Raw genomic sequence first — 27,636 nt, 5'->3', positions numbered from 1 at the left:
TTTTTTTTTTTTTTTTTTTTAATTTACAAGAGAATATATAAGACGACAAGTGCAACATGGGAAAGAATGAAAAAACTAAGTGTAAATATTTACATGTGCGGATGAAAAATTATCACAGATGAATGTTAATATGATGTCACCAAATTAGACATTGAGACTACATTAGAATATATGAAGTATATTCGCAGTTATATTATATTGGTAAAATAAATATCATTATTTCATGTATATTATGACTTTAATTTAATATTGTACCATAACATTGTTCGATTTTATCTTTTTTTTTTTTTATAATTCTCATGCAATTGTAATTTTTCTAGTGTAATTGTTTCCTTTAAACTAATATATGTTTTCCCATCTTTTTACACTTGAATATCATGATTATTTTGTTACGTTAATCATAATGATTCTCTCATAAAACTTTGATTCATATGAATTTTTTAATTCATTAAATGATCTTTAATTTATATTTTAAGACGACTAGCATTGTTTTTTTTTAAGTCATAAATAAAGTAACTTTCTATAAGTTAAACCTCATTATATTTTTAAAATAAAAAGTTTAATTTTAGAATTTTAAAACAGAATACGATTTCGTTGATCCACGCTAGTATGAGTTTTGGTTGGGTTTGAAAAACAAACTGAAACCTAATAGAGCAAACCAGCAGAGAAAATATATTTCCCCTACTTAGTCTTCTGAATCAAGGTAATGGAGATAGAAGGTTTTGTCTGTCTTCCATCTGCATTAAGAGTTCATCGAGGTAATTTTGTACAACTTCTCTGTTTTTTTAATTTATTTTTCATTCAATGCTAAGCGTAGTTATATTAATTTTCATTTGCATTGATAATAAAATATAACTTGTAATAGGCACGACTGCTGATATCACATTATTTCTTTAATCATAACAAAATAGAATCAAATCTGAATATGTAATATAGGAAGAATTGTATTATACAATGTGTATTTAACAAATGGTGATTATGGAATTTATTTACATTGATCAAATTTAAACAAAGGTGAACAAAAACCTACACCTTTATTTAGAGCACTGACTTCTATACAGGAAATGAGTCTGCTCAATTTTTAAAGCACAGTTTAGGTAATCTATAGAAATTGTTACACTTCCTTGGGTGCTGTTAAAGTTGTTGTCCAATCAAAATTGAAATATCACCTCAATAACCCACACAATATCAATAAATCTGGGTATTATTAAACTGAAATTTCAATTTTGATTCAAGATCAACACATACTCTAGAATTGTACCAAATATTCCACAATTTAGAGTTACAGCTTCCACTGAATGCGAGGTTCATGACTTCTTATGAGAGTGCCTGATCTAGGAGAACAATCTCTGGTGAAAGTGTCTAGAGCATAAACATCCCAACCTCCATCTCTCCAGTAGGTAGAATAGACATCTGGTATATGTAAAACTTTACAGTAATCTTTTCCTGGACCATGTGGACATATTGTCTTCATCAGTTCATCTGGCATATCGAAAAACTCAAGGACTTTCAGCTTAGTCAAATTCTCAATGCCTGATGGAACCTTCTTCAACAATTCACAACGCCCTATGCTCAGCCTTTCTAGGAAAGTCATTGCATCCTTCCCCACTGTCACCTCTTTGAGTCCATCAAACTTGTCAAGACCTAAAACCTTGAGCTTTTTGAACTTTCCACTCCTAAAATGCATAGTGTCACCATCATAAACTTGAAGTAGTTCAAGATGTGCAAGGTTTGGCAGATCTTGCAGATACACTAGAGGATCATATTTTAAACAGCTCCATTTCAGAAATAACCTAGCTAGGCTATGAAGAGACTGTATCCAACATGGTAACTCTTGTAGACGCCCTGACAAATACAAGCGTTGAAGAAATGGAGGGGGTGAACAAAGAAATGTCAGATCAATGACTTTACTCTCACCCTCAGAAGTAACAGAGAGGGCATGAAGATTTGTTAATCTCTCAATGGACAAACAGAAAGCCATCCCATCTTCCTCTCTAAGTTTCAAGATTCCTAACCGTCTTAGTTGAGTGAGCTTCGCTAACTGCCTTATTATCATTCCACGGTCTTGGTTTGCCTCCACAAAACAAAGCTTTTGTAGTGACTTCAAATTTCCTATTTCAGTAGGGGCCTTAACACCATGTTTGGAGTGAAACTGTGCATAACCTTTGAATTTAAACTGATAGACAAGGAGATGGCGAAGCTTTTGAAGCTTGAGAATATCTACAGGCAATTCTCTGACAGAAGTCTTCTTAAGATCGAGTGTTTCTAGATTGTGCAACTTCCCTATTAGGTAACCTGGAACCATTTTCACCTTTGTGTTCCTTAAGCTTAGATATCTTAAATGATATAGATCAATAACTGCTAGTGGAAACTTCTTCAAAGGTGCATCTTGATAATCTAAAACACTAAGCAGTTTAAAACCACTTGGGAACAGTTTGCCAAGGGGTACATGTTCTCCAACGCCAAACATTAAAAAGGAACGGAGTTGAGAGACAGACCTATGTTGCTGCCGATATGGTAATGTGCCGTGCACTGAAAGCCGCCGAATCTTTTCAGGCCATGCCGCACTTTGTTCTTTGACAATGGATGCAAAGTTTTGGTCCTTAGACTTCAAAATGATGATTTCCCGTAGAAGATCATGGATTCGCAAAGTTTTGACCCTTCCATCAGATGTTGTCCCTGCTACTTGTATCAAGTTTCTGTTCAGGAGCTCCTTCAGGTAATCATCTGCTACATCTTCCTTTGTTTTCCCTTCTTTGGCTTCAATAAATCCTTCTGCTATCCATAAGCGAATCAATCTCATGCGCTGAATCAGATAGTCCTGGGGAAAGATGCTTAAGTACAAGAAACAGTATTTCAAATGGTAAGGTAAATCATTAAAACTGAGGTTGAGTACAGTTTTAAAACTATCAAGTTTGCCATTGCCGTGAATTTCTGCTCCAAGACTATGGCAAATCATATCCCACTCATCAATTCTGCGCTTGTCTTTTGTGGCTAGGACACCACTGATTGCCACAATTGCAAGGGGAAGACCCTCACATTTTTTTAAGATATATTTACAGATGTCAATCAAATATGAGGGACATGAATCACCCTGAAAGGTGTTCCTACAAAATAGATCCCAAGCCTCATCTTCTTTCAAGGGTTGCAAGTTATACACTTTACCATTGGATTCTATGCTGGAGGTAAAGGCTAAGTCAGATCTACGAGTGGTGATCATGATCCTGCTACAACAGGTATTGTTTGGCAATGCATATTTGACAGCTTCCCATTCATACATATGCCACACATCATCAAATACTACTAGATACCGCTTCCTCTGCAGCAGGTCTTTGATAATCATCTTGAGCTTATCATTACACATGCTTTCCATTCCCTCTGGAATCGGTCGCCTTATTTCAGAAAAGAGCTTCAGGGCTAAGTCTTTGAGAAGCTCCTCAATTTTACAAGATTGAGAAACAGTCACCCAAACACAGGCTTTGAAGTGTTTTTTTACGTCTGGATCATCATATACTTTCTTCACCAAAGTAGTTTTTCCTATCCCTCCCATTCCAGTAACAGAAATCACTTTTCGTCCAGGACAACCATTGATCAACCATCCTATAAACTTCTTTTTTGGCCTGTCTATGCCCACTAGATCAGTGTTGTCAAGGAGAAGAGCATCTCCTCGTTGATCGTGCCATGCGTTACCTGTTTCAGGATATGTTTATTGTTTTAGCAAAAGAAGTACATTTGTATTGTTAGAATGCAATTTGCTTACTACCACTTGCTCACTTCTTTTGCACCTTCTTGGTTACCACTATATATTATGAGTGGTCGATAGCAAGTGGTCTGATAGGACCAAAAACACTTGTTCGTTAGGATAGGCTCAAGACCCTCAAGCTCGTGCATGAGACTATATATAAACCCTCTTTAGGATAGGCTTGAGACCCTCAAACTCGTGCGTGAGACTATATATTATGAGTGGTTGACAGCGCGTGGCCTAATAAGGCAACAAACACTCGTTAAGATAAATTCTAAATAACTCTGATACCATATTAAAAAGTGGACTTTAAACCTAACTCAACCTTATAAAATCGACTTATAAGGTGAAGTTTGTATTCACCTATATACTTTGAAATGTATTTATCTCTAGTTGATGTGTGATTTTCAATACCGTATAGAGAAATATCAGCAGATAGATTTGTATTCCTTATTTTTTTAATAGTGAAATGAAAGAATGAAGAAATGAGCTCAGCAAGAAATGGTGTGGTAAATACTTCGATTGGATCAGCAGCAATTTAATGATTACTAGCACGTTCACGTTTACTAGTAAGCTAATAGGTATAGCTTCCACATCAGATTGGATTCTTTACTTCACAACACGTTTCAAAACATTCACTACAAGTATTGATACTGATCTATCTTGAACACAGGGAAAGAACACAAATAATCGCATAATTGAGTGGCTCCCCTGTACATGACCATTAGGATATTCATCATTTAAGCGTGAATAGAGTCTTTGCCAGTTAGTAGTACCTGTATTAATGGAATTTGAAGCCACTGAAGAAGTCTCCAGTTGACTGAGGAATCTCTTACGACTTGAAGAAATAGCTTTCATGCGTGAGTTGATGCTTTTTAACTCATGTGCAATCCGATAGCGAGCTTTCATATTCCTGATACGGAGATAAATAGAGAATCCATTAGTATGGTTATGTACCTGGACAAGTTCCAATTCATCAAGAAGATCTTCAGCCTCATAAACAACATCTCTGACTTGCTTAACCCAAACTTTAAGTTCCTCATCACTCTCTTCTAACGCATCTGCAACCCTTAAGAAGGCTCTTATCAGCTCCAACTGTCCTTTCAGGTATATCACTTCTGCTTGAACTTCAGTGAACAATTTCACCTTATTCTCAAGAACAGGTGCAAGCCTTTGGAGAAGAAAACGCACTGCACTCTCAGCCATGAATTTTGTGCATTTCTGCAGCAACTAGTGGAAAGAAACTTGGTTTCAAACTTGCTAGCTATATAGGAAGTGCCTTGCTTTTTGAAATTTCTTATAATATTGTTCTATTCAACCCCAAGTTGCATGATAACAAAGGAGATAGAGATGCAATACTTTTTTCTCACAAGTAGATTACTACTTACGTGTCAGAAAAGGAAACAAAACAGAAAGTGCAAGAAAAGCGTTTCCTTTAATATATGTCAAGTTGAGCTAAAAGCTTAAAAAGCTATCTTAAAATATATATGAAGAGAAAAATCACTATATAAAATTGCTGACTCACTATTAGTTAGATGATGTGAGTAAGAAACGCGTAAAGGATTTTAAAACAATATTCCTTTCAGCAATGCAAGGTGACTGATTTGGTTGAAGGCAAAATACCTCAAATTTTTCTGGACAATTTTTTTTAGGAAAGACAAGTTGTCTAGCAGTACTAAAAATAAGGCTTTAGTGAAAGGGGATGAAAGCATTTGCATATGCCAAAAAGTATAAAAAGAATGTTACCAGTGACTCGTAGCTTTGGGGGCAGAGTTAATCTAGATGGCTTTGCTTGTAGGAATTTAGCTATTATCCTAAGGTAAGAAATGCAGAACAAAGAAAACACAGATATATAGTAGTGTTTTTTTTTTCTTTTACCCTTAATTAAATTTTAAGTACTTAGTTAACCAATAAGTTAAGGGATATTGGAGAGATAGTGTAAGTTGATTGGTGAGTTAGAAACAAAAATAAAAATAGACCACTGAGTAAATATCTGTCTTCACTTATATTCGACTAATTGCATAGTTTAATGAAGAGTGGATTACTTATTTTATCTTATAAATCTAACTTAAAATATGCAAATTCCAATGGTATTTTTCATGTAAACCTTTTCAAATTATACATAAATTAAAAAAGTTTGTTGAAATTAGTTAATACTTTAATTTATAAAAATATATCTTAACTTTCCAATTTATCTTTATTTAAGATCATCCTTCCACTGTCCCTATTTTTCTAACACCATATTAATTGTAATGGTCCATCATTCTTAGGATTGTGGAAAAGCTTGCGAGTCTAGATTTTTTACTAGATTTTTAGTATTATGTCTCTGCCTTCAAAATATATTGATTTTGATTTATTAAAAAAAGTTTTTAATATATTTTAAAATGTCAAGATTAGTGTATTTTGAAGAAATACTAAGAGGACAAATACCAAAAACTATGTAGAGAATCCAAATTTAGAAAAGTACATGATAGTTAATCATGATATAATCTAATGTATTTTTTATTTTATTTATATGTAAGATATGTGTGTGTGAAAGGAGGAAAATTAATGAATTTTGAAGAAAAAAAGACCTTAAACGTATTATTAGTCGTGAAAATTTGTTGTTGATAAAAAAGAAAAGATGGTTAATATATATAATTAAATTGTTTAATATTATACATAATAGAAAAAGAATAAATATTTAATTATAGTTAAATAAATAATAAAATTATTGATTAAATATGTTTTTTTTTCCTTTATTATAGTATGAAATTGGTTTTTGTTTTTTTCAAATTTTAGACCATCCAAATGTTTGTATGAAAATGAATGAAATAAGTCTTTCTTTTGTATGAAATTGATTCAATTTGATATTCTACTTCATCAACCCATTGGAAGTAGTTATACTTGAGTATGCAATCAAAACAACAACAAATTTAAAAAAAAAAACTAATAATTTTTTAAAAAAACTAACAATCATTTCACATACACAATGACTCATTTCAATCATTTTCATATTAGAGATACTCGAATGATTTAAAATTTAAATCAAAAACAAAATTATAGTAACATGTAAAAAAAACATATTTAATCCTAAAATTATTCATCATATATAATAATAAGTTGAAACATATTAATAAAATATTAGACGGTAAAATTGCAAAAATTGATTCAAACCAATTCCTTTTGTTCTGATTAAATTGAACCTATATACTTTTCATATTTAATTTAAATATATTTTAAACTAAAATTCAAACCATATCCCCTCAATGAGCATAGGTTTGAGTTTATAAGCAACTAATTTTCTTATAAGCTAGTAAATGATTAACTTGTACACTATCACCAATATGTTAACTATAACAGCAAAATTAGAACCATACATATGGAAGATGTCTTTGCTGACTTTTTGATGAGAAAATATGAATATAATGATGCCATCAATCATACTCAGAACCTGATTTACTCAGAAATTGTATATAAATTGACACTGTCGGTTTTCCTTTGCCTTGAAACAGTGGGCACGGCAATGGTGTCATGTTGTCCACATAATGAGTTCCATGTTTGACTAAAATAAGAATCTTGGAACATCTTCAATGAATTCAAAGTGCATTTACATTCTTAATGACGACTAAATGGAAAAATAATAAAGCCTAGAAGGCCACTATCATATTACAAAAGGGAAAGTAGGTTTTTAGAAGCAAAGTCAAATACATTAAATGAACCACACAGCTAGGGCTTTTATTCAAAACCTAATTTGTGGATTAGAAAAAGTTTTGGTGTTGGGAAAAGGAGTATATTTTTTCTATGGAAACACAGAATAGTGCTAGATATTTATATTTTTTTTAATACCTTGAGCCTGTGGAAAGTATGCTAGAGAAGTGTATCATTGAAAATGTCTTTGTCGATGTAATTTTCAGAAGGACTAAGAGTTTGTAGAGTCTTGAGTACTTAGCACGCAATGTCTTCAACTATAGAAAGCAAATTTCGAACATTAAGCATATAAAAAATTGGTATTATTTTCAAAGCAAGGCTTGAGTTAACCGAAAATCAACCAAATTAGTTCAACACTACACAAGAGCTGATTTGTTTATTAATCAGAAGCAATTATTGTTATTATTGGTTATGATATGAGGAGGATTATTTTCCCTATACCTACTAGATCACACCTCAATTATCTTCAGTCACCACAGAATGAAATGACTAACTGTTGTATCAGTCCATCCATTTTTTACTTTACTTTTTTAGGGCAAGTGGTCAATATAACCTTTGTTATTATAAATTATGTTTAATGTTTTCAAATTTGGTTTACCAATAAAATGTTATGTTTGCTCTTAAAAAAATAATGACATGAATATAGTTTTTTGCATGAACTATACAGATGAAGTCAATCAAAAACTACATAGGTTAATTTTTATATGGATGTAATATATATATATATAACTGCACAGCACCACGCAGTTGTAAATCACAATCAAAACTAATACATAATTTTAATTTAAATATTAATTTATTATCCAAGAAAATAAATTGGATGTGTGAGATTAGCGCAGTTCCACTTAACTGCAGACGATCAAAATCCTTTCTTTTGAATCCCTGGTTCTAATGTCTTTAGCACATCCCTTTAAGGGGTTGGAAAAAAATGGTGGCATAATCCCTGATAATGAGCAAGATTCCTATTAAAAGAACGATGATAATTAATGATTTATTCCTCCATTTTTTTAACTGAAAATAATATTCCTTCTAACTCGCCCAATAGTGAGTCTCATTTTTTACTAAATACCAAAATTACATTGGATTAGAGTTACTACCCACATTCTCTACGATCTTGCTTTTTTTAAGATTATGAAGTAATCAAATTGTCATGCTGCTCAATTTGTAATATATATAACTGCATTACGAGTTAAACAATACCACGAGTGATCAATCCGAAAAAGGTTAATCATAGATGATAAGTCTATTTCCTCATTTTAGTACTTTTTCCCTTTTCGCAATCCCATTCTGTGTCTAATCCCAATTGTCTTCAACGAACTTTGCGAACTTTATCTTCCTCTCCTATGCCCAAGGATTTCTGGGCATTTGCAATACCTTCAGGATCTGCAACATAAACGCAAGGAAACATCAAAGATTAACAAATACCCGTTTTCCAAAATAAACATAATAGCTAATCCAATGAAGATGCAGAAATACCACCAATAACTTTTTCCCATCATAGATCATACACTTTAGTATGACACTCTACTCAAATGCCAAATAAAACATCGAGAAACTCATATAATCAATTTAGACTATAATGAAAGAGAAAGGGAAAATATGGTTTGAGATTCTTGTTCATGTATAAAGTAGTAAAGGTTAGCATCGAGAAATGGACAACTTGAAGGCTTCGCAAAAAACCGCAAGAGAAAATATTTGAAAAAAACTAGGTTTGAAGAAAAACACCAGTAGCATACATTCTAAGACACTATTTTGAACAACTATTATCATTGAAATTTATTGAAAATCACAAAAAATTTGTATCACTCATAATTTTGTAATTTCCAATCAAATATAACCAATAAACGAGAATGATATAAGAAATTTATTGAGTGACTAGCTAACATGCAAACAGTTCTCATTTTTGAATTGATGGAATGAGGTAGAATGGAAGAATATGCAGTAGAATGCTCTTAATTACCATTGCTTTGATTTTTTTTCAAAATTAACGGTGGAAAGAAATGAAACTTGATGAAATAGGTTCCATCCCACTCAAACAATGTTTCTCCCCTGATTTGGAAGCATTATGAGATGGAATCAACTTATTGTTTACTAATCCCCTTTACCATTTTGTTCACTTTCCAAATAATTGAATGGAAACTTTACTCCATCCCCAACATAAAATAATTTCATTTCGTTCTACCCAATTCCACTTCATTCCACTTGGCATTTTCAGATAAAACCTAGAGCATAGTTTCGTAATTACCACGCAAAAAACTAGGGAAAAGCAAAAATTTCAGATCTAGAGTAAAAAGAGGGGGTAAAACTTCCTAGGATATATATTTGGTCTTCTTTGTTTGTTCCAAAGAGAGATTAACAGTGATCCTTATAATAATTGGGGCAGTTTCGTTCCATAATCTCAGCTGTGGAAAAAGGTGCTGCAAATCTAACATACCAAAGAATTGGGTGAAAATGCGAGTGAAGAAGCTCAAGTTGCGAGAGACATTGTATGCCATGACAGGAGGAAGAGGTTTCACAACAGTGTCAATGCTAAAAACACGTTGAAGAAACTGCATTATACAAAAAAAACATATCAGTCCAAAACTTGGAGAAGTACATCAATGCTAATCAATCCACAAACAAGAAGGAAATCATTGTAGTGTTTGTTCAGTTATTAGTTCCATCCAACTAAACCCACATTCATTGTCCATTAGACAAAATGTTACTTCTGCACATTTCATGGTCGAAGTCGTTTATACAGAATGAGTAATACCATAAATATGAGAATATATGGAAAAGACAAAATGATAGTTATGAAGCAGTGACACATACACGAGACACAACATGCATGTCGAAGATGCAAAATAATGCCTTTTAAATTTGACACTTTACATGTCATATGTGTCGATGTTGGATATGCGTCAAACATGGGGACACACCAAAGGCAGGTCCGTGCATGTGAAAGAAGGTGGGTAGCACTAGCATAGTAGCATGTAATATACACGAATGGTGCATAAGAATGTAATAGCAAAAGCTTAATTAACTGTGAAGGAAGCCAACCTGGACATGCTGCAATTTATAGTGATATCAGTTAAAGGTCATAAACAAGGTTGTCAAACTCAACAGTTTTCTTAAACTATGAATTTACTTTGTATAAAAAATATTAAAATACCTATAACTAGCATACTAGTTCAACATTTTAATCCCGTAATAAAGCATACAAAATAGTCAATCTTGATAAGAAATTAACTATCTGGTAGTACGAGTACCAAACTCGTTAGTTCATCCGAGTTCACCCTGAGCTTATAAAAAACCATTGCTTCCAAGTTAACTCAAAACAAGGTTCTGTATTCATAAACTCACTCAACTTATGAGTTAACTCACGATTTCAATAACCATGGATCAAAGAGCATGATACTATGTTACTTACCAGTGAATTCCGCAAGCGAAACTCAGACTCTGAACAGTACATTATGAAAACAATGATCCACATCCGATAAAAAATTTCGCACTAAAATCTACTAACTAGTTGATATGTAAAAGTTTGTTCACACAGTTATAGAATCTAATATTAACATATTCAGCAATTTTGTTTAGTTTTCTTACTTAGTTTCTACTCGAATGAGTGTTTGTGGATAAATTTATCCGAACAGACCTATACCTAATTTTGAAATGAAATTCTCCTTACATAGGCCAAACATGGCGATACGTTTAAAATTAAAATAGATCGAAGAGTTTTGTTAAGAGAAAAGAAGAACCTGGAAATTGCGCTGGAAACTGTAGCGTAGTTCGGGATCAATTTCGATGGAATCTTCGTCCTGGTGAAGATGGTTGGACTTGGAAGAGGGAACGTGCATGGTCGCAGTGCCATCACCCTGCCTCGTCACTTTGAGCTTTCCCTCTTCGAACACTTCGCTCTCCTCACCTCGCCACGGCGCCGATGACATCAGTTGCTTCTTCCCCTTCTTCGCCATCTCTCAATTCACCTTATCCCAATTCTCTTCCTTCTCCTCTTATCCTCTTATATTAGGTTATCGTTATTCTTCTTTTTCTGGGAACTCTTTAAATCAAAATAAAATATGGAATAATTAAATAATAAAAAAATAACAAACTTGTAATTCTCAGGATAAATTATAAACGTGTATTTTTTATAACTAAAATTTGTAATAGATGAATATTTTTAAAAATAAATTATATTATTACAATTAAAATTTATAATAAAGAGTTTATATAGTAATACAAAATTATTAATAATTAAAAAAGTCAGTTTAAAACTATATATAAAAAAAACATGTAACAAATCTTACAAAAATATAAAAGATAAATCTTTTGCAAGAAAAAAAAGGAGAATTAAAAAATTAATGTTGAGCTGAGGATTATATAGTTATTTGTGGATAGAAATTTTACTATTATATGCATTTTATGGTATAATATAATATATATTGCTGATCAAAAAAAAAATAAAAAAAATAAAAAAAATGGTATAATATAAAGTAGTCTTGTTAAAAAACAATACCTTAAGTAGTTGCTAAAAAAGTAATATCCTTTTATTTTATATAAAAGAATAAATATAAGGTAAAGTAATCTTATTAAAAAATTACATCTAACTACAAAACAAAATGTTGTAATGCATATTATTTTGTATTGTTAAACTCTAAAAAAAAATAAAAAAATTTCAAATTTTGTGAAATCGGTTTTTTATTAAATACGTTTCAACCCACTTTATATAATGTATGTGACAGTTATTATATTTTGTTTAGAATGTGAGCTTCTTATTTTCCTGTTTAGAAGTGACAGATCACAGTGAAAGAAAGATTCAAAAGCTAAGAGATCATGTAATCGTAAACCAAAAATGTTGAACACTTTTATTCATTAACCTCAGAATACATGTTCAACAAACAAATAATGGTTGAAAGTTTAAGAATCTGCAGTGAGATGAGTGCAGAAACAAAAGAGTACATTCGCTAGCATATGCAAGGTGATGTGAAACAAAAACTTGTCATCACTCACATATGCATGTTAAAGTAGAAAAAAATATGAGTTAAACCTTCCAGAGAGTACAATTTTCAAGACTTCTCATTGCAGTACTGCGACTGAAATCAGTCTCTCGCTCCCCTAAAGTCTCTAATGAGTAGACATCCCAACCTCCATCCCTCCAATACGAGGAATAAAGTGCTGGGACATGTTGTGCTCTCAAATAATCCTCACCTCCACTTGAAAGTCTTGTGATCAATTCTCCAGGCATGTCAAAAAACTCAATTGATTTTAGTTTTGTTAGATGTTCAATGCCTAAGGGTACCTGCTTCAGTGAACCACAGCGCTGGATTATGAGCTTTTTAAGACCAGGCATTGCTCCCTCCTCCACAGTCATACATTTCAGTTCATCTAAATCATCAAGGCCTAACACCTTCAGACTTGGGAACCCTTTTGCCTTGAAATTCAATGTCTCACCTACATAAACTTGAAGAAACTCGAGATGTCTCAGATTTGGCAAATCTTGAAGATGTACCAGAGGATCCTCTCTTAGCCGACTCCATTTTAGAAACACTCGCACCAAATTCTTAAGAGAACTAATCCAGTGGGGAAAAGTGTCTAAACGTCCACTCAAGTATAACTGCTGGAGATAGGGAGGAGGCCTGAAGATGTTGTGAATATCAATGATCTCATAATCTTCAATTGCTGTGATGGACAGTGAGCGGAGATTGATCATCTTCTCAATGGATGAACACAGAGCAGCACCATCTTGTTGCCTCATCTTTCTAATGCCAAGCCTCCTGAGTTGAGTGAGTTTTCCTAGCTCAACCATCAAAGCCTGGTCTGCCTCTATAAAGCATAGCTTTTGCAAAGATTTCATGAGTCCTATAGGGGCAGCCACCTTGAAGCCGTGCCTTGAATGGAAATAAGCATAAGATTCAATCTCATAGCGATACACCAAGAGATGGCGTAATTGTTGCAGCTCCACAATTTCAACTGGCAATACAGTGACAAGGGTTTGTTTAAGATCTAGAGTCTCCAGCTGCTGCAGCTTCTTAATGGTACCTGGAATGCTTTTCACCTTTGTATTCTTCAAACTCAGATACTTGAGAAGGTAAAGGCTGAAAATTTCAGCAGGAAAAACCTCCAAAGGTGTATCCTGCAAATCTAAGACCCTGATTAACTTGTAACCAGTGGAACATAATGCACGTATAGAAAAATTATCCAGTGAATCTGATAAGTCAAACAGTAGCAGAGACCGGAGTTGGAATGAAGCTCTATTTTTTTGCACATTATGCAATGTATTTATGATTGACAGGCGTCGAACTTTGTCTGGCCAGATTATGTCTTGATCTTTGGCTATTGTTGCAAAGTTTTGATCCTTTGCCTTCAAATTCACAATCTCCCTTAGAAGATCATGCATACGACAAGTCTTCATCCTGCCATCACTGGTTTTTGCTACAACTTGCAGCAGGCTTCTGTCCAAGAGCTCCTTGAGGTAACTGTCTGCAACTTCCTCCCTTGTCTTTCCATCTTCTCCATTCACAAAACCTTCAGCAATCCACAAGCGAATTAGTCTCATGTGCTCAATTGCATGAAACTCAGGGAAGATATTTAGGTACAACAAACAGGATTTAAGATAGTAAGGCAACTCATTGAAACTTAGGGAAAGCACTTTATTCATATCCCCCAGTTTGTCATTGCCTTCAATTTCAGACCCAAAACTTCTGCAAACCATCTGCCACTCTTCAATGTTTGCCCTCCCTTTCGTAGCCAAAGCACCACCAATTGCCACAATTGCTAGTGGCAACCCACCACACATTTTTAAGATCTTCCTGCAAACCTCCTCCAGATGAGGAGGACACGAGTTACCCTGAAATGTTTTCTTGCAGAAAAGATACCAAGCTTCTTCCTCAGGTAAGAAATCAAGGTTAAAATCCTTACCCAGTTCAGCACAAGAATACAAAGCTATATCTTTTTTGCGTGTTGTAACCATCACTCTACTTCCACGGTTGCTATTAGGCAAAGCAAGTTTGACAGAGTCCCATACCCTCACATGCCACACATCATCCAGCACAATTAGGTACCTGCTGCTCTGAAGCAAGTTCTTGATCATCTCTTTGAGCCCCTCACTTTTCATTTGCCCAACTGCTTCCGGTGCTGGTTTGCCAATGACATTATGGAGCTGCTGAACCAGGTCTTTAAGGAGCTCTTGTAGCTTAAAAGACTGTGAAACATTGATCCAAGCATGAATCCTGAAACGCTTCTTCACTTTTGGATCATCATAGACCTGCTTTGCCAGGGTGGTTTTCCCCAACCCTCCCATTCCATAAATTGGAATCACAGCCCTACCCAGTTCTTCATTGAAAAGCAAATCACAAATCTGCCTTTTGGGTTTGTCAATACCCACCAGATCAGCTTCTTCTAGCAGAAGTGCATCTCCTTGGCTATCAAGCCTTGATGAAAGCCGTTGACTTGACCTCGACCCTAGCCCAGGTAACTCAGGACGTCCCTGGGATATAACGTTCACTTTGCATTTGATACTTTGCATATCTAAAGCAATTCTTCTCCGAGCTTTCATGGTCTTAAGGCCGAAAATAAACCTATGAAGAGAAGAATTGTTGCCTTGTCCATGTTGATCAACAAGGCGAAGGTTGAATTCATCTATAGCATCTTCCATGTCATGAGCAACATCTCTCACTCGTTTGACCCATGCTTTGAGTTCAGGGTCTTTGTCCTCCATAGCATCAGCCATCCTTAAGATGGCCTTGTGACGTTCAAGTTCATATTTGATGTGCTGAACATCTTCACGAACCCCTCTCTGCAGATTCACTTCTTCCTGAAGTAAAGAATCCAACTTTTCCAGTAAAAACGATACTGAACTATCTGCCATTTTTTTCTAACTCCAAGAGTTGTTGCAGAACTTTATCATGAGACTTCTGGGTCGATTTTTTATGTATAAGAATAACAATAGTGATCATGGGATTATGAATTCCTTTGTGGCTTCGATGTTGAGCTTATATGGCCATTTTCGAAGTTACGTGTCTGAATGTGTTAAAGAAAATGCGATCTTATTAGAGCCACCAAGGAAATGGTCAACTGATATGATTCGATTGAAGGCCTTATGTTTCCGCGTCACAAAACTACCACGTAGAACCATGCCTTCGACGGAAAATATGTTACCTTTTATTTTACGAAAACAAACAAAAGAAGAAGACTAGCAAACTTTTATGAGATTAATCAATCAAAATATTTTATCAAGATTTTATCTTTTACATGAAACATTAGAAAACCATCAAAATCATAAAATAAAAATCAATATTTAGAGACAAAAAATAATTAATTACTATGGTAACTAAATTAGAGACCATTTTAGATACTACATAAATTGTAGTTTCTAAATTAGTTTCTAAATTAGTTTATATTATTGTTAGATGGTTTCTAAATTGGTGTCTAATTAACAACCAAAGTTTTTGCTACCAATTATTTGGATTCTAAATTTTATAGCAAAAACCTTGGTTGCTAATTAGACACCAATTTAGAAATCATTTAACAATAATAGAAACTAATTTAAAAACAAAAAAATTTTAGTCTATAAGTGAGCCGATTTTATAGGGTTGACTTAGACTTAAAGTTCACTTTGTAATATGGTATCAGAGTCATTTAAAGTCTATCATAACGAGTGTTTGTTGGATTTATCGTGTCACTCGTTATCGGGTCGTTATCAGACCACCCATAATATGTTGTTCCACACACGAGCTGTCACTTCCGGCGTGAGAAGGGATGTGTTGGAGATCCCACTAGGGATGAAAATATTTCATTGTATACAAGTGAGTGCAAACCTCATAATATAAACTGATTTTATGAGATTGAATTAAGTTTAAAGTTCACTTCTTAATATCCTTAGGACAATAGTGAAAAATGATGACTCCTAAGGAAAAATTTGCATGAGATTCACTCACCCTACAACACGCATAGTTTAATGGGGAAGTCATATCTAAGACTATCATAGCTCTTTAGTACGCGGTTATTTCGTCTAATTGGAACATGCGAGGATGCATCCTTTGACATGGTGAACCCAAATTGCTAATCACCAGCCATTGAAGTGTATTAAAGAGCGTTGACTGAAATAAAATTCGTAATAAAAGAATAACATTCTTTTACTTAAACAAAAATACGTTGGTATAAAAAAATATTATATTTAAATGTAATAATTATTCAATATTTAAATTAAATAATTAAAAATATTTAAGAACAGACATCGAATACTTTTCAATGATTAGTTGCTTAGGTCATTTGCTACGTGCGTTCAATTTTTGGTGTTTTCTTCGTACTCAACCAAAGGTGGTAAATTTGAATGTTGACCTTACCATGCACCAGGTGAGAAACTTCTGATATAAAAAAAATGGGTCAATTTCTTAACGAGTGTTTTGTAAGGAGGAGAAACTAGGAAATAACACAAAACAAAATTTCCTTATTTGTATCTATATTTTCATATTAACTTTAAATTAACTTATGTACCATAACTTCTCATTAAGTAATTTATTAAATAAGTTTTCATGCAACATTGTTGGTTGAATAACATTAGTTTCATCCTTATTTTATTTAATTTTGGCATTTAGAATTTGTAGTGAGTTTTAATTCATACAAGCTTTCATGCAATGTGATGCAAAAATATGTAAATCTTACTTGTTTAATAAACTCTCCCATAATTTTCCAACTCGTAATTAGTTGCATCAAAAGCTAAGTATATTAATTGTCGTTTATCTTTATTTTTTACATTTTTAGTAGGCAAACTTATGGACTTCTTAGAATGTGTACCATTTTATAATGTGTCTATTTAAATTATTTAATAGTGATATCAAAGTTTGATTTTTTTTCTAAGACTTCCTTTGGAATAGCAAATGGTGAGTGAAGAATCTTTTGTGTAGCTATCAATTCTTCATTTCGGTGGTGAGCACAAATTCTTAGTTTTGATGGTCACTATGTTATTGGTGTATGTTGATGGAAAATTTTCTAAGGTCCAAGGAGTATCGGTAGGTAATTGAACATGGTGTGTCTAAAAAAATGCATTACTTAATGACGAACAACAAAAGAAATTGGATGCACTAAAGTTAGCTTCAAAACAAAACAAAAAATGATTTGTTTCAAAGTTATTGATCAGTCTATTTTATAAAACAATCTCAATAAAGAAACATATAAGGATATTTGGGATTCAATAAAGAATAAGTATCAAGAATTGACAAGAGCAAGCAGGCACTAGCTTCAAGTTCTTCGTTGTAAGTTCAAAACAATTCGGTTGAAATCTGAAAAATCAACCATGGACTACTTTGCACATGTGATGATGGTTGTCCACAAGATTGCACACATATGGTGACAAAACTGAAGAAATAAATGTTGTTGAAAAGATACTTCGATCTTTAGCACCAAAATTTAATTTTTGTTGTGTGTGTTATAAAAGAATTTAAAGACATGGATGATCTTTCACTTGATGAACTGCAACGTTCACTATTGGTGCATGAACAAAATATTAAATCGTAAAAAATTAAGAAGCAAGCATTAAATGCTTCTATCAATATTGGTTCCAACAATTTCAAACGATAGTGTAGAGATAGAGGCAAAGGGCAAGGGAGACAAGGTGCTAGAGACTTAAACAACAAAACAATTTCAGGAGTTGTAATGATCATTCTCAAGGCGTAGAGAAAAGAAGCATGAATGTTTTAAAATATTTTACATGTCTTAAATTTAGTCATTATGCTTCTAAATGTTATACCAAGTTGCCTCATGAAAAACAAAGGTCAAATCTAGCAAAGATGAAAGAGGAAGAGGAAGAGATGTTGCTAATGGTTATTCAAGATAATAAAAAATGTTAAATTAGATTTGTGGTATAAGGATACATACTACAATAACCATATAAGTGGTAGTAAATCTTCTTTTTCATTTCTAAATGAAGATTTTCAGTAAATTGTGAGCTTTGAGGATTGCTCTATGATGAAAGTAATGAGAAAAGATGGTATTAAAATAAAAATAAAATGATTTGTTGAAACAAATTATAATGTGTTATATGTTCCTAATTTGAAAAGCAATTTATTAAGTGTTGAACAATTACAAGAAAATGATTACACTATCGCCGACTAGCAAAGGTGTTTGTGAAATTTATTCAATTAAAGGTGTTATTATTGTTGTAAAAATGAGTTCAAATCACTTATTCCTCTAAAGATTGAAATCATTAAACCTATTTTAATATCCTAGGAAAATATTTTTCTTGGCTTTGACATTATTATTATGAGCATTTGCATTAAGAAGGATTAGAGTTCCACAAACATAAAAAAAATGGTAACATGTCTTTCATTGGTTTTTGTTCCTTCTCAAGTTTGTGAAGAATGTGTTGTTAGTAAATAACATAATATTAATTTCCCAATGAGTCATGAAGAGCAAATAATATTTTAGAATGGGTGCATTCAGACTTATGTGGATAATAAAATTGTCATCAAATGGAGGTAAAATATTTAATTACTTTCATTGACGATTATTCTATGAAAATATGGGTCTATTTTTATTTTATTTTTTGCAAGAGAAGTCAGAAACTTTTGGTGCATTTAAAACTTTCAAAACAAGAGTTGAAAAGAATCAAGAAAGGCCATTAAAACTTTTCAAACAAATTGGGATGAAGAATACAACTCAAATGAGTTTAATTTTTGCGTGCAAAGAACATGACATCAAGAAAAAGCTTATACCTACACACCACAACAAAATGGTGTGTTAGAGAAGAAAAATAGAACAATTCTCAAAATGGTGAGAAGTTTGCTTACACAAGAGTGTGTTCCAAAGACATTTTGTCCAAAAGCTCTAAATTGGAGTATTCATGTCTTAAATAGAAGCCTAACTTTTGTAATTCAAAACATGATACTTAAGGAGGCTTGCAGTGGAAAGAGACTAACCATAGATTATTTTAGAATATTTGAGTGTGTTGCATGTACTCATATTTCATATAAGATGAGAAAGAAGTTTGTTGACAAATGAGTAAAATATCATTTTTCTTGGTGTTATTGAACAATTGAAAGTGTAAAAATTGTACAATCCTATCACCAATAAATTGTTACTAGTAGTGATGTGGTGTTGGATGAGGATTAGTTATAAAATTGGGATGCAGACAAACTTGAACAATAACTATAAGCTAATTTTGATCGAAATAATGATTTTGATGAAGGTAGACAACAACCAACAATGAAATTACAATGAGCAACAAGCAGTTGAACCAACAAATGAATGTCCTTACTGAAATAGGAGAAGACCTACATGGATGGAGAATTTTGTGGTTGAGAAAATTAGTCATTTTGTTTTATTTTTTCATTGAGACCCCAAAATTTTTTGAGACCGCAATTAAAGAAGAAAAATGGAGAAAAGCAATGGATGATAAAAATTCCATTAAAATGAATAACACTTAAAAAGCTATGCAATCTACTTAAAGGTCAAAAAAAATATTGGTGTAAAATAAATTTCCAAAACAAAGTTAAACAAAGATGGTGGTGAAACAAGTATAAAGTTCGCTTGATAGCAAAAGAGTACAATCAACGGTATGAGATTGGTTATAAGAAAATATTTTTTTTAATTTGTTGGTTGCATTAGCAGCACAAAATTTCTGGCCAATTTTCCAATTAGATGTCAAATCAACATTCTTGCATAATTTAGAAAAACAAGTATTTATTGATCAACCACTTGGATATGTTAAGGTTGGATACCAAAATAAGGTTTGGGCAATTACTTCCTGCACCCGATCATTTGCTTCCTGCACCCAAAAAAGTTTTCAAAATCCAACCATGCCCTTGTCATCTTTAGTTTGAAAAGCTGTGAATGTTTATTTTGAAAAGCTGTGAAGGGTGCAGAGAAAATTCGTTTTCATCTTTGGTGGTGCTTTGAGTTGCGTTGGAGGTGGATTTACAGTGGTGGTGGAGGGGGTCGTTTGCACTTTGACATTGTTGTGAAGTAATAACTGATTTACGTTTTTTATGGCATTTTGTTCAAGCTCAGGTAGAGATGGATACCAAAATCTGGAAGTCTCATTTTAACCTTACGGATGCAAGCGTCCGTAAGTCAGTAACATTTTCTGCACCATATCACTGCATTACGGATATAATTATCCGGCATTTTGTTTTGTATTATGGATTTAAATATCCGTAGTAGTTTTTTGAGTTATGGATATTCATATTCATAGTTGTTTTTTTAATTATGGATATCCATATCCATAGTTGTTTTTTATCCGCAAGTCAAAATATCACTTCCGCACAAAAATATCCGTACAACAATTACATATAACGGATAAAAATATCCGCAAGTCAAATTTGACTTTCGCACAAAAGTATTATGATTACGCATAAATTTATCCGTAAGTCAAAGTATAATTCCGAACAAAAATATTCGCAAGTCACTTACCTTGTCTTCTCCGACGTTCGCTCCGGGCTTCCTCTCCGTTCAAGGGCTCCTTCGTCGTCGCTGCTGGTGCTCTGTCGTCGAAATCAAACGGAACGAAAGGGCTGCGTGTGCTTCCCTGCGAAAACCTAGAGGAAGATGGTGCAGATGAGTTGCGGTTGTGGGTTGGGTGCAGAAGTGAGGGTTGGGTGCAGATCTGTAATTGCATTGGGTGCACATTCATCACTTGACCTAATCTAAAATTCATTAAGGGCACTTTTGTCTTTTTAAGTCTATGATCGGGTGCGAGTTTGAATTGATCAGGTGCAGGGAGAATATACCTAAGGTTTGTAGATTAAGGAAAACTCTTAATGGGCTAAAACAAGCCCTATAGGCTTGTTATAATCACATTGAAACTAGATTTCTAAATATTGAATTTGTGAAATGTCTTTACGAGCAAATAATTTATGTTAAGGTGTGAAACAAAAGGAAAATGCTTATAGTATCTTATATATTGATCTTATATTCCCTGAAAAATGTACTGTCATGTTTAGTTTTAAGTTAATGATAAATGAATTTGAAATGTTGTATGGGTTTGATACATTATTTTTTAGATATAAAAGTGATTCAATCAAAATATAGGATTTTTCTATTTAAAAAAAAACATGTAGGAGAAATTTTGATTAGGCTTCAAATGAAGTTTGATAGCACATATTTGAAGCAAATTGATGACAATCTAATATAATCTTATTGCAATTATAGTTAAACATCATGTATTTTGTTTGTTTGATTAGCAATTACATAGAAAATCCTATTAAATTACATTTGTTTAATGTTAAAATAATTTTACACTATTTATAAGAAACTCGTAACGTTGGGGTATGTTTCAAGGATGAAAAATGTGATTTGATTGGATTTATACATAATAATTTACATGTGATCTAGATGATAGAAAAAAACACTGATTTTATCTTTCTGCATGAAACAAATGTTATTCCATAGCATCTTCTAAATAACAACTCATTGTTAGTTTGTTCACTATGGAACAACTATAACTTGTATTTGTCAAATCTTATGATTGAGGAAAATTCTTGAGCAAATAAAGGTTACTACAATTTCTTATAACAATAACTCAACAATTAAATTGTTAAAATATTCAAACCTACGGGGAAGAAGCAAACGTATTGATATGTAATTGTACTTTTACCCCTTGAGAAATCTTCACAAAGAAAAACTATTGATCTAGTTAGAGTAAAGATCAAGTCGCTCACATATTCAGCAAAGCTTTGGAAAAACACTTATTCTTGAAGTTGGAAGAGTTCACCAAAGCTTTGAAAAAACACTTATTGTAGAAGTTGAGAAGTTGCTTCGAATCAAGACTTTTAAGTTCATATATTAAGAGGTTGATATAGTACACCATAATGTACTATACCGTAAGTTGCAGTCTTTCATTTTGTCTATCTTCATTTTCATATTGTTAATAGGTAAACTTGTTGGTTCATTAGAAAGTTTACCGTTTTGTAATGTGCCTATTTAAAAGGATATACCATTTCTAATATATATATATAAAGCATGTTGAACAACATAATAAATTGGTGTAACAGGCTATACAACCAAAAGAAAATAGTAAATTAATTAATTAATCAATTAAAACTATAAAATGTCAAGCTCTGAAATTTAAAGACAAATCCTAGACAGCTAAAAATGTGTGAATTTAAAATTATAATCTCGTAACGAGAAGAAAAACAAAAGCTTACAAGCACACGAGTGCAAGCTACAACAGGAAAATACTCACTAACCTATATTTATAACTGAATTTTTTTATCACCTTTTAAAGTAATAAATAACTCGAACAAAAAGAGTAAGCAATGACCGAATTCACATATTCCTTCAGCCAAAGATAAACATAAGTCACCATCATTTAGTCTTCATCGTCAGAGTTGTCAAATGTTTTCTTTTGAGACTTTGGAGCATCAACAGGGATTTCCTTGAAGTGCGCCCCGTAAAGCTTGGACTCCTATAATGGATAGGAAAATTATAATTTTAACAATCAACCAAAATCAAATGTTTATCCTAGCTTTATCATAGAAAAAATATGAACTGGTGCACGGACATAAAAGGAGAAGAAAATAGACCTTTTTCTTTACATGTGTGCCAAATTTCAGGAGGGCATCGGGTACAATTTGCCCTGCTTCCCTCAAAACATTCACCAGCTCCCCAGCAAGTCCCTGAAATATTTCAATTCTTAATTGATACCAGGGTGAAAAACACAAAAGCACCAATTAATACTATAACCTAGGAGGATATGACGTTGTTGGTTAGTAATACCTTATTCTGCTGTGTGAAGAATGTATGGGCAACACCTTTCTTACCAGCTCGTCCAGTCCGCCCAATTCTATGAACATAATCTTCTGTAGTGAGAGGAAAACTATAGTTTATCACTACTTCAACATCTGGAATATCCAATCCCCGTGCAGCCACATCAGTAGCAACCTGTTCACTGAATTATGTCAGATAATTGGCCATATAAAAAAGGTATCAGTAGCATGTCCCGTTCAATAGACATAAAGCTAGTTTCTTTAGAAGCATTACCCACTAAAGGTATTAGCAGGAGCCTTTACAATAATATTAAAGTTCAAAAAAGATTGACATAATAACTTCTTTTAATCTGAACATTTTTCGTTGAGGACTAAATTAAAAAGTGGGTTTCATCCACAAGTCAGGAGTGTAAAAATACTAAAACTAGAGCTTTGAAAGGGATAAGAAACAAGTAAAGAAGAATTTGTATAAAAACATTTTCCAGAGATAGCAAGTGCAGAAAAACATATTGCAAAAATATGAAGTTAAATTGATGAGAAGAAAACAACCATTATCCAATATAGCCACAATATCATAGAGGAAACAGTCAAACATTGTTGTCATAGCAAATCATAAATTTCATTTAACTTATGAGTTGTCATACTGATACAAAAATTATCACTAATAATAAAAGTGTAAAACAAGTACCAGCAAAGGACAGGTTCCCTTCTTGAACAATGAGAGTGCCTTTGTGCGATCATGTTGAGCTTTGTCCCCGTGTATTGAAACAGCCTTCCAACCCCTGAAAATGGTATTTAACACATCCTAAGTAAGCACTAGATATTTTAACCACGAAATTATCATAAAATGTGAGATGACATACCCTTCTTGAAGCATATTTTCAACTCGTTTGGCTTCATTTTTGTACAAAACAAAGACCAATACTCGATTGCTGAGAGAAAAAGATACAATATCTTAGCAACACGTAGCAAAATAAAACTTGTAATTTTTTTTGCAGAATATACCTCTGAGATTTGTGGTACTTTTCCAGTAAAGCAACCAGGCGCCTATCCCGAGCCCGGTCATCCAAGACCTATGAATGTAGAAGGATTCAATATTAACTAAAACCATAAAAATGTATGATATATAGATTTGATCAAATTCACACCTCAACTATCTGCATGACATCATGATTGGCAGCCAAGTCTTCTGAACCTACAACAACCTATCACAAGTTTAAGCATTTCTTCGTCCAAAATATTGTATGAAAAATAGTTGAAATCTTTTTTTGAAAAAGATACATACTTTTACAGGATTGGGATCCATAAACTCCTGAGCCAAATGATGAACTGCCAAAGGCCATGTAGCACTGAACATAACCATTTGACGATCTGCAAACAAGTATAATTTTTTTATTGAGACAAAAATAATGTGGAAAAGACTGAGCAAACAAAATATCTGTTTAAGCTTCTTGGAGAATCAGTCATGTAGATCAGTTTTGACAAATCTAAGCCAGACATTAAAAACTCTAGGACAAATAAATTAATGACCAGTAATAGGGGTAACAACTGATAAAAATGCATCATACCAGAAGATGTCTGACCCAGAATAGAGCGAACTATTTGCTCAAAACCCATATCAAGCATCCGATCTGCTTCATCAAGTACCTGGAACAACAAATAAATGAAAATGTTTGGAAAAGTCTCACCATATTTTGCTTATAAACAAGCATCTACTTCTAGTTCACATATTTAAAGCCAAAGAAAAGTCAGCCAAGAAGCAAATTGTATGGTAATTGAAAATTCAATATATGTACAACAAAGAGACTCAAACTGACCTTCCCACCAATGAATGTAGTTAAAAAAATATAAGATGGGTATAACAACTTGTTTACACGGTATAAAGTGCATTAAAAAATAAGAGGGAAATTAACAACAGAATTCTGCTTGACAATTTACAGCTTACCACAAAAGATACTTCTTTGAGGCAACAGACACCCATTTCAATTAGATCCTGGATACGACCCGGAGTTCCAATGACAATGTCCTGGATGGAAAAAAGTGGTATTAGATATCCGTATGATGTTAATGAAAAAAGGACAAAATATCACTCAACATGTAAATGAACAAGCATTTAAATTCAACTGCCATTTGAGTACAAACCATTCAAAGCAACAGAAGAATTTTATAACTTACAATGCCAGATTTTAGAGAGGAGATTTGTGGGCCTTTGGAGGTTCCACCATACAAACAGATTGATTCCACACCACAAGAACTACCAGCATCACACATGACATCTGATATCTATAAACAATTAAAGAAAACTATTAGATATTATCATTCAGTAAATCAGTAATACTATCCAATATTCGTGGATGTGAAAAAGTAAGATAAAGTCGCTGTATTTTATAAGAGGAAAAAGAAACATTGGGCGGGGGGGTTGAGGTGACTGTAAAACTCACATAACTGTAGGAACCTAAAAATATTATTCTAAATAAATAGCATCAATCAATTTCCTGTTTAGACACATAGTGTTCTGATGGAGATACATATAAGCTATAAAGTGTCACGTAACACTAATATTTAACATATCACACCATTTAATTAATCAATAACAGCACGGTGATAAATTGACTGTAACCCATTGTTTCACATGTTCGAGTATACACATAAAACAATAAGGCAAGTAGAGAGTAGCAACTAAAAAATTCACGCTACAGAGCCCTTTAATTGGAATTTGAAATCCAATTAAACCTTTATTTTCAGTAACTTGAGAGAGAGATTCAAATTCTCTCATTTCAAAGGAAGTAATATAGAACTCTATTTTCAATCTGCAACTGACAAGTGCAAAACACACATGAAATTATTAAAACATCAAGTTTAAATTAAAATTAAACATATCCAAACTTCATACTTGTTGTGCTAGCTCTCTAGTAGGAGAGAGCACGAGGCAGAGAGGGTTCCGCCCCCTGGAACCTTTACCCTTCCGCTTTCCCAAAACATGCATAATCGCCGGTATCCCAAACGCCAACGTTTTCCCTGAAAGCAAAACCACCAAAATCAGAACCAATTTCAAGTCACGCGAAACACACATATACACAACAACAACGCACAACAACAACGCACCTGATCCAGTGGCAGCGATTCCAATCAAATCACGACGGTCCAATAAGAAAGGCCACGCCCGCGATTGAATCGGAGAAGGCTTCTCGAAACCCTTGCAGCACTCCAGCACATTCTCTGGAAGTCCAGAATCCGAAAAGTTTTTCAACGCCGCGTACTTCGCATCTCCGGCATTCTTGCCTGTAACAACCACAGACCTGTCCGCCACCGTTTCATCGCGATTAGCGCCGTTGTCGTTGTTCCCGTCACCGTTGGTTTCCTCTGCATTCTCTTTGGAGTCGTGGTGCTTCTTCTTTTTCTTCTTCTTCGATTCGGTGCCGTTTTGATGGTCGAGTTCGTCGAGCTTTCGTTTAGGGCTGTTTTCGCTTTCATGCTGCTTGTCTTTGTTCTTATTCTTCTTTTTCTTCTTCTTCTTCTCGGAATCGAGCTCGGGGCTGTAGGGGACTTCTTCGGCGACTGGTTCGCTGACTAAAACGGCGTCGTTTCTCCGACCCATGTTTGGAGATTGTGGAAGGTTGTAGGAGAAGGGAAGTTAACAACGCCGCGAAACAGCGAAACAGCGAAAACCAGTGCCAAAAACTGCTTGAGGTGCAAGCACGAAGATTTATAATTTTTAGGGTTTTGACTTTTGACTTTGTGGGTTGGGATTGATATCATATATCACAATTCATAATAATTATCTTAATTAATATGATAATCATTTATAATTAATTATATATAAAAAAATTATATCCATGAAGTATGTGTTTGAATGCATGTGCTATTTTAATCTTGTTAAAGATTACTCTGAGTTTTAATTGGTTGATTGTATAAAATATTTATTTAAAAACTTTAAAGAAAATAATATTTGTTTATGAGGATTTTTTTTTAAACCATGAAACACACGAAAAAAGAAAAGTTTTATCTATATCTATATATATATATAAAAAATTTCTCCTTACAACTGTTTTTTTCTACATAAATTTATTTCAATTTTATTTTTACCAATATTTTATTTTATTAATTTTTTTTAGTTATTTATCATTTTATTGTTGTCTTGGACATTTTTTTTTATATTTATTTTTATTTTTTCAATTCTATTATCTAAAAATAAAATGCACTTCCTTCAAAACTTCACACTCCCCTTCTTAATCTCATTTATCTTTTTCCACTCTTTTAATAATCAATTATACTCTTAATCAATCAAAATAAATCTCTAACAATATACTATTGCATTCATTTTCTTTATATATATTATAAGGTAAATTCCTACAAAACCTATAATATGCATCCAAAAAAATTTTAATTTCCATTTATTTCATGAAAAAAATACATTTAAAAACACAAATTTGAAATAGAATTAAAAAAATGATAAAAAAATTGTATATTATGTATTATAGTTATTTTTAATAAACAAAAAATACACATATGGTAGTGATAAAA

At 33.0% G+C, this 27,636-nt stretch overlaps 4 protein-coding genes across 6 annotated transcripts; all 4 read right to left on the bottom strand.

The window, feature by feature from the left end:
- Positions 1 to 902: 902 nt before the first annotated feature.
- Positions 903 to 5,220, bottom strand: LOC137811198 (disease resistance protein RPM1). 2 transcript variants are annotated; one of them, XM_068612837.2, is made up of 3 exons: positions 4,519 to 4,657; positions 3,786 to 3,982; positions 903 to 3,690 (listed from the first exon to the last, which is right to left on the bottom strand). In XM_068612837.2, the coding sequence occupies exons 2-3, from the start codon at positions 3,889 to 3,891 to the stop codon at positions 1,283 to 1,285; spliced, it is 2,514 nt and encodes an 837-aa protein (XP_068468938.2). In that variant the 5' UTR covers positions 3,892 to 3,982; positions 4,519 to 4,657; the 3' UTR covers positions 903 to 1,282. The 2 variants fall into 2 exon arrangements, with proteins under 2 accessions (XP_068468938.2, XP_068468936.2); XM_068612835.2 differs by lacking the exon at positions 3,786 to 3,982 and having other exon boundaries at positions 4,519 to 5,220.
- A 3,142-nt stretch (positions 5,221 to 8,362) lies between these two features.
- On the bottom strand, positions 8,363 to 11,471 carry LOC137811205 (zinc finger/BTB domain protein). Its single transcript, XM_068612849.2, has 3 exons — positions 11,170 to 11,471; positions 9,867 to 9,981; positions 8,363 to 8,815 (listed from the first exon to the last, which is right to left on the bottom strand). The coding sequence occupies exons 1-3, from the start codon at positions 11,383 to 11,385 to the stop codon at positions 8,742 to 8,744; spliced, it is 405 nt and encodes a 134-aa protein (XP_068468950.1). The 5' UTR covers positions 11,386 to 11,471; the 3' UTR covers positions 8,363 to 8,741.
- A 782-nt stretch (positions 11,472 to 12,253) lies between these two features.
- LOC137811197 (disease resistance protein RPM1) lies at positions 12,254 to 15,467 on the bottom strand. The gene has a single exon (XM_068612834.2). The coding sequence runs from the start codon at positions 15,276 to 15,278 to the stop codon at positions 12,453 to 12,455; it is 2,826 nt and encodes a 941-aa protein (XP_068468935.1). The 5' UTR covers positions 15,279 to 15,467; the 3' UTR covers positions 12,254 to 12,452.
- A 6,935-nt stretch (positions 15,468 to 22,402) lies between these two features.
- On the bottom strand, positions 22,403 to 26,857 carry STRS1 (DEA(D/H)-box RNA helicase family protein). Of its 2 annotated transcripts, none has more exons than XR_016518593.1 (13): positions 26,218 to 26,857; positions 26,006 to 26,130; positions 25,288 to 25,395; positions 25,058 to 25,138; positions 24,681 to 24,759; positions 24,398 to 24,483; positions 24,261 to 24,307; positions 24,118 to 24,185; positions 23,976 to 24,044; positions 23,801 to 23,894; positions 23,123 to 23,287; positions 22,930 to 23,022; positions 22,403 to 22,811 (listed from the first exon to the last, which is right to left on the bottom strand). XR_016518593.1 is itself a non-coding variant. In XM_068612833.2 (13 exons), exons 1-13 carry the CDS (start codon positions 26,708 to 26,710, stop codon positions 22,716 to 22,718), a joined length of 1,614 nt encoding a protein of 537 aa, XP_068468934.2. In that variant the 5' UTR covers positions 26,711 to 26,857; the 3' UTR covers positions 22,403 to 22,715. The 2 variants fall into 2 exon arrangements, 1 of the variants encoding a protein (XP_068468934.2); XM_068612833.2 differs by having other exon boundaries at positions 24,261 to 24,317.
- Between the last annotated feature and the right edge of the window lie 779 nt (positions 26,858 to 27,636).

This window comes from Phaseolus vulgaris, chromosome 2 (assembly GCF_051622355.1).
Source record: "Phaseolus vulgaris cultivar YP4 chromosome 2, ASM5162235v1, whole genome shotgun sequence".
NCBI classification, from domain to species: Eukaryota; Viridiplantae; Streptophyta; class Magnoliopsida; order Fabales; family Fabaceae; genus Phaseolus; species Phaseolus vulgaris.
This window is presented reverse-complemented; position numbering and strand designations above follow the sequence as displayed.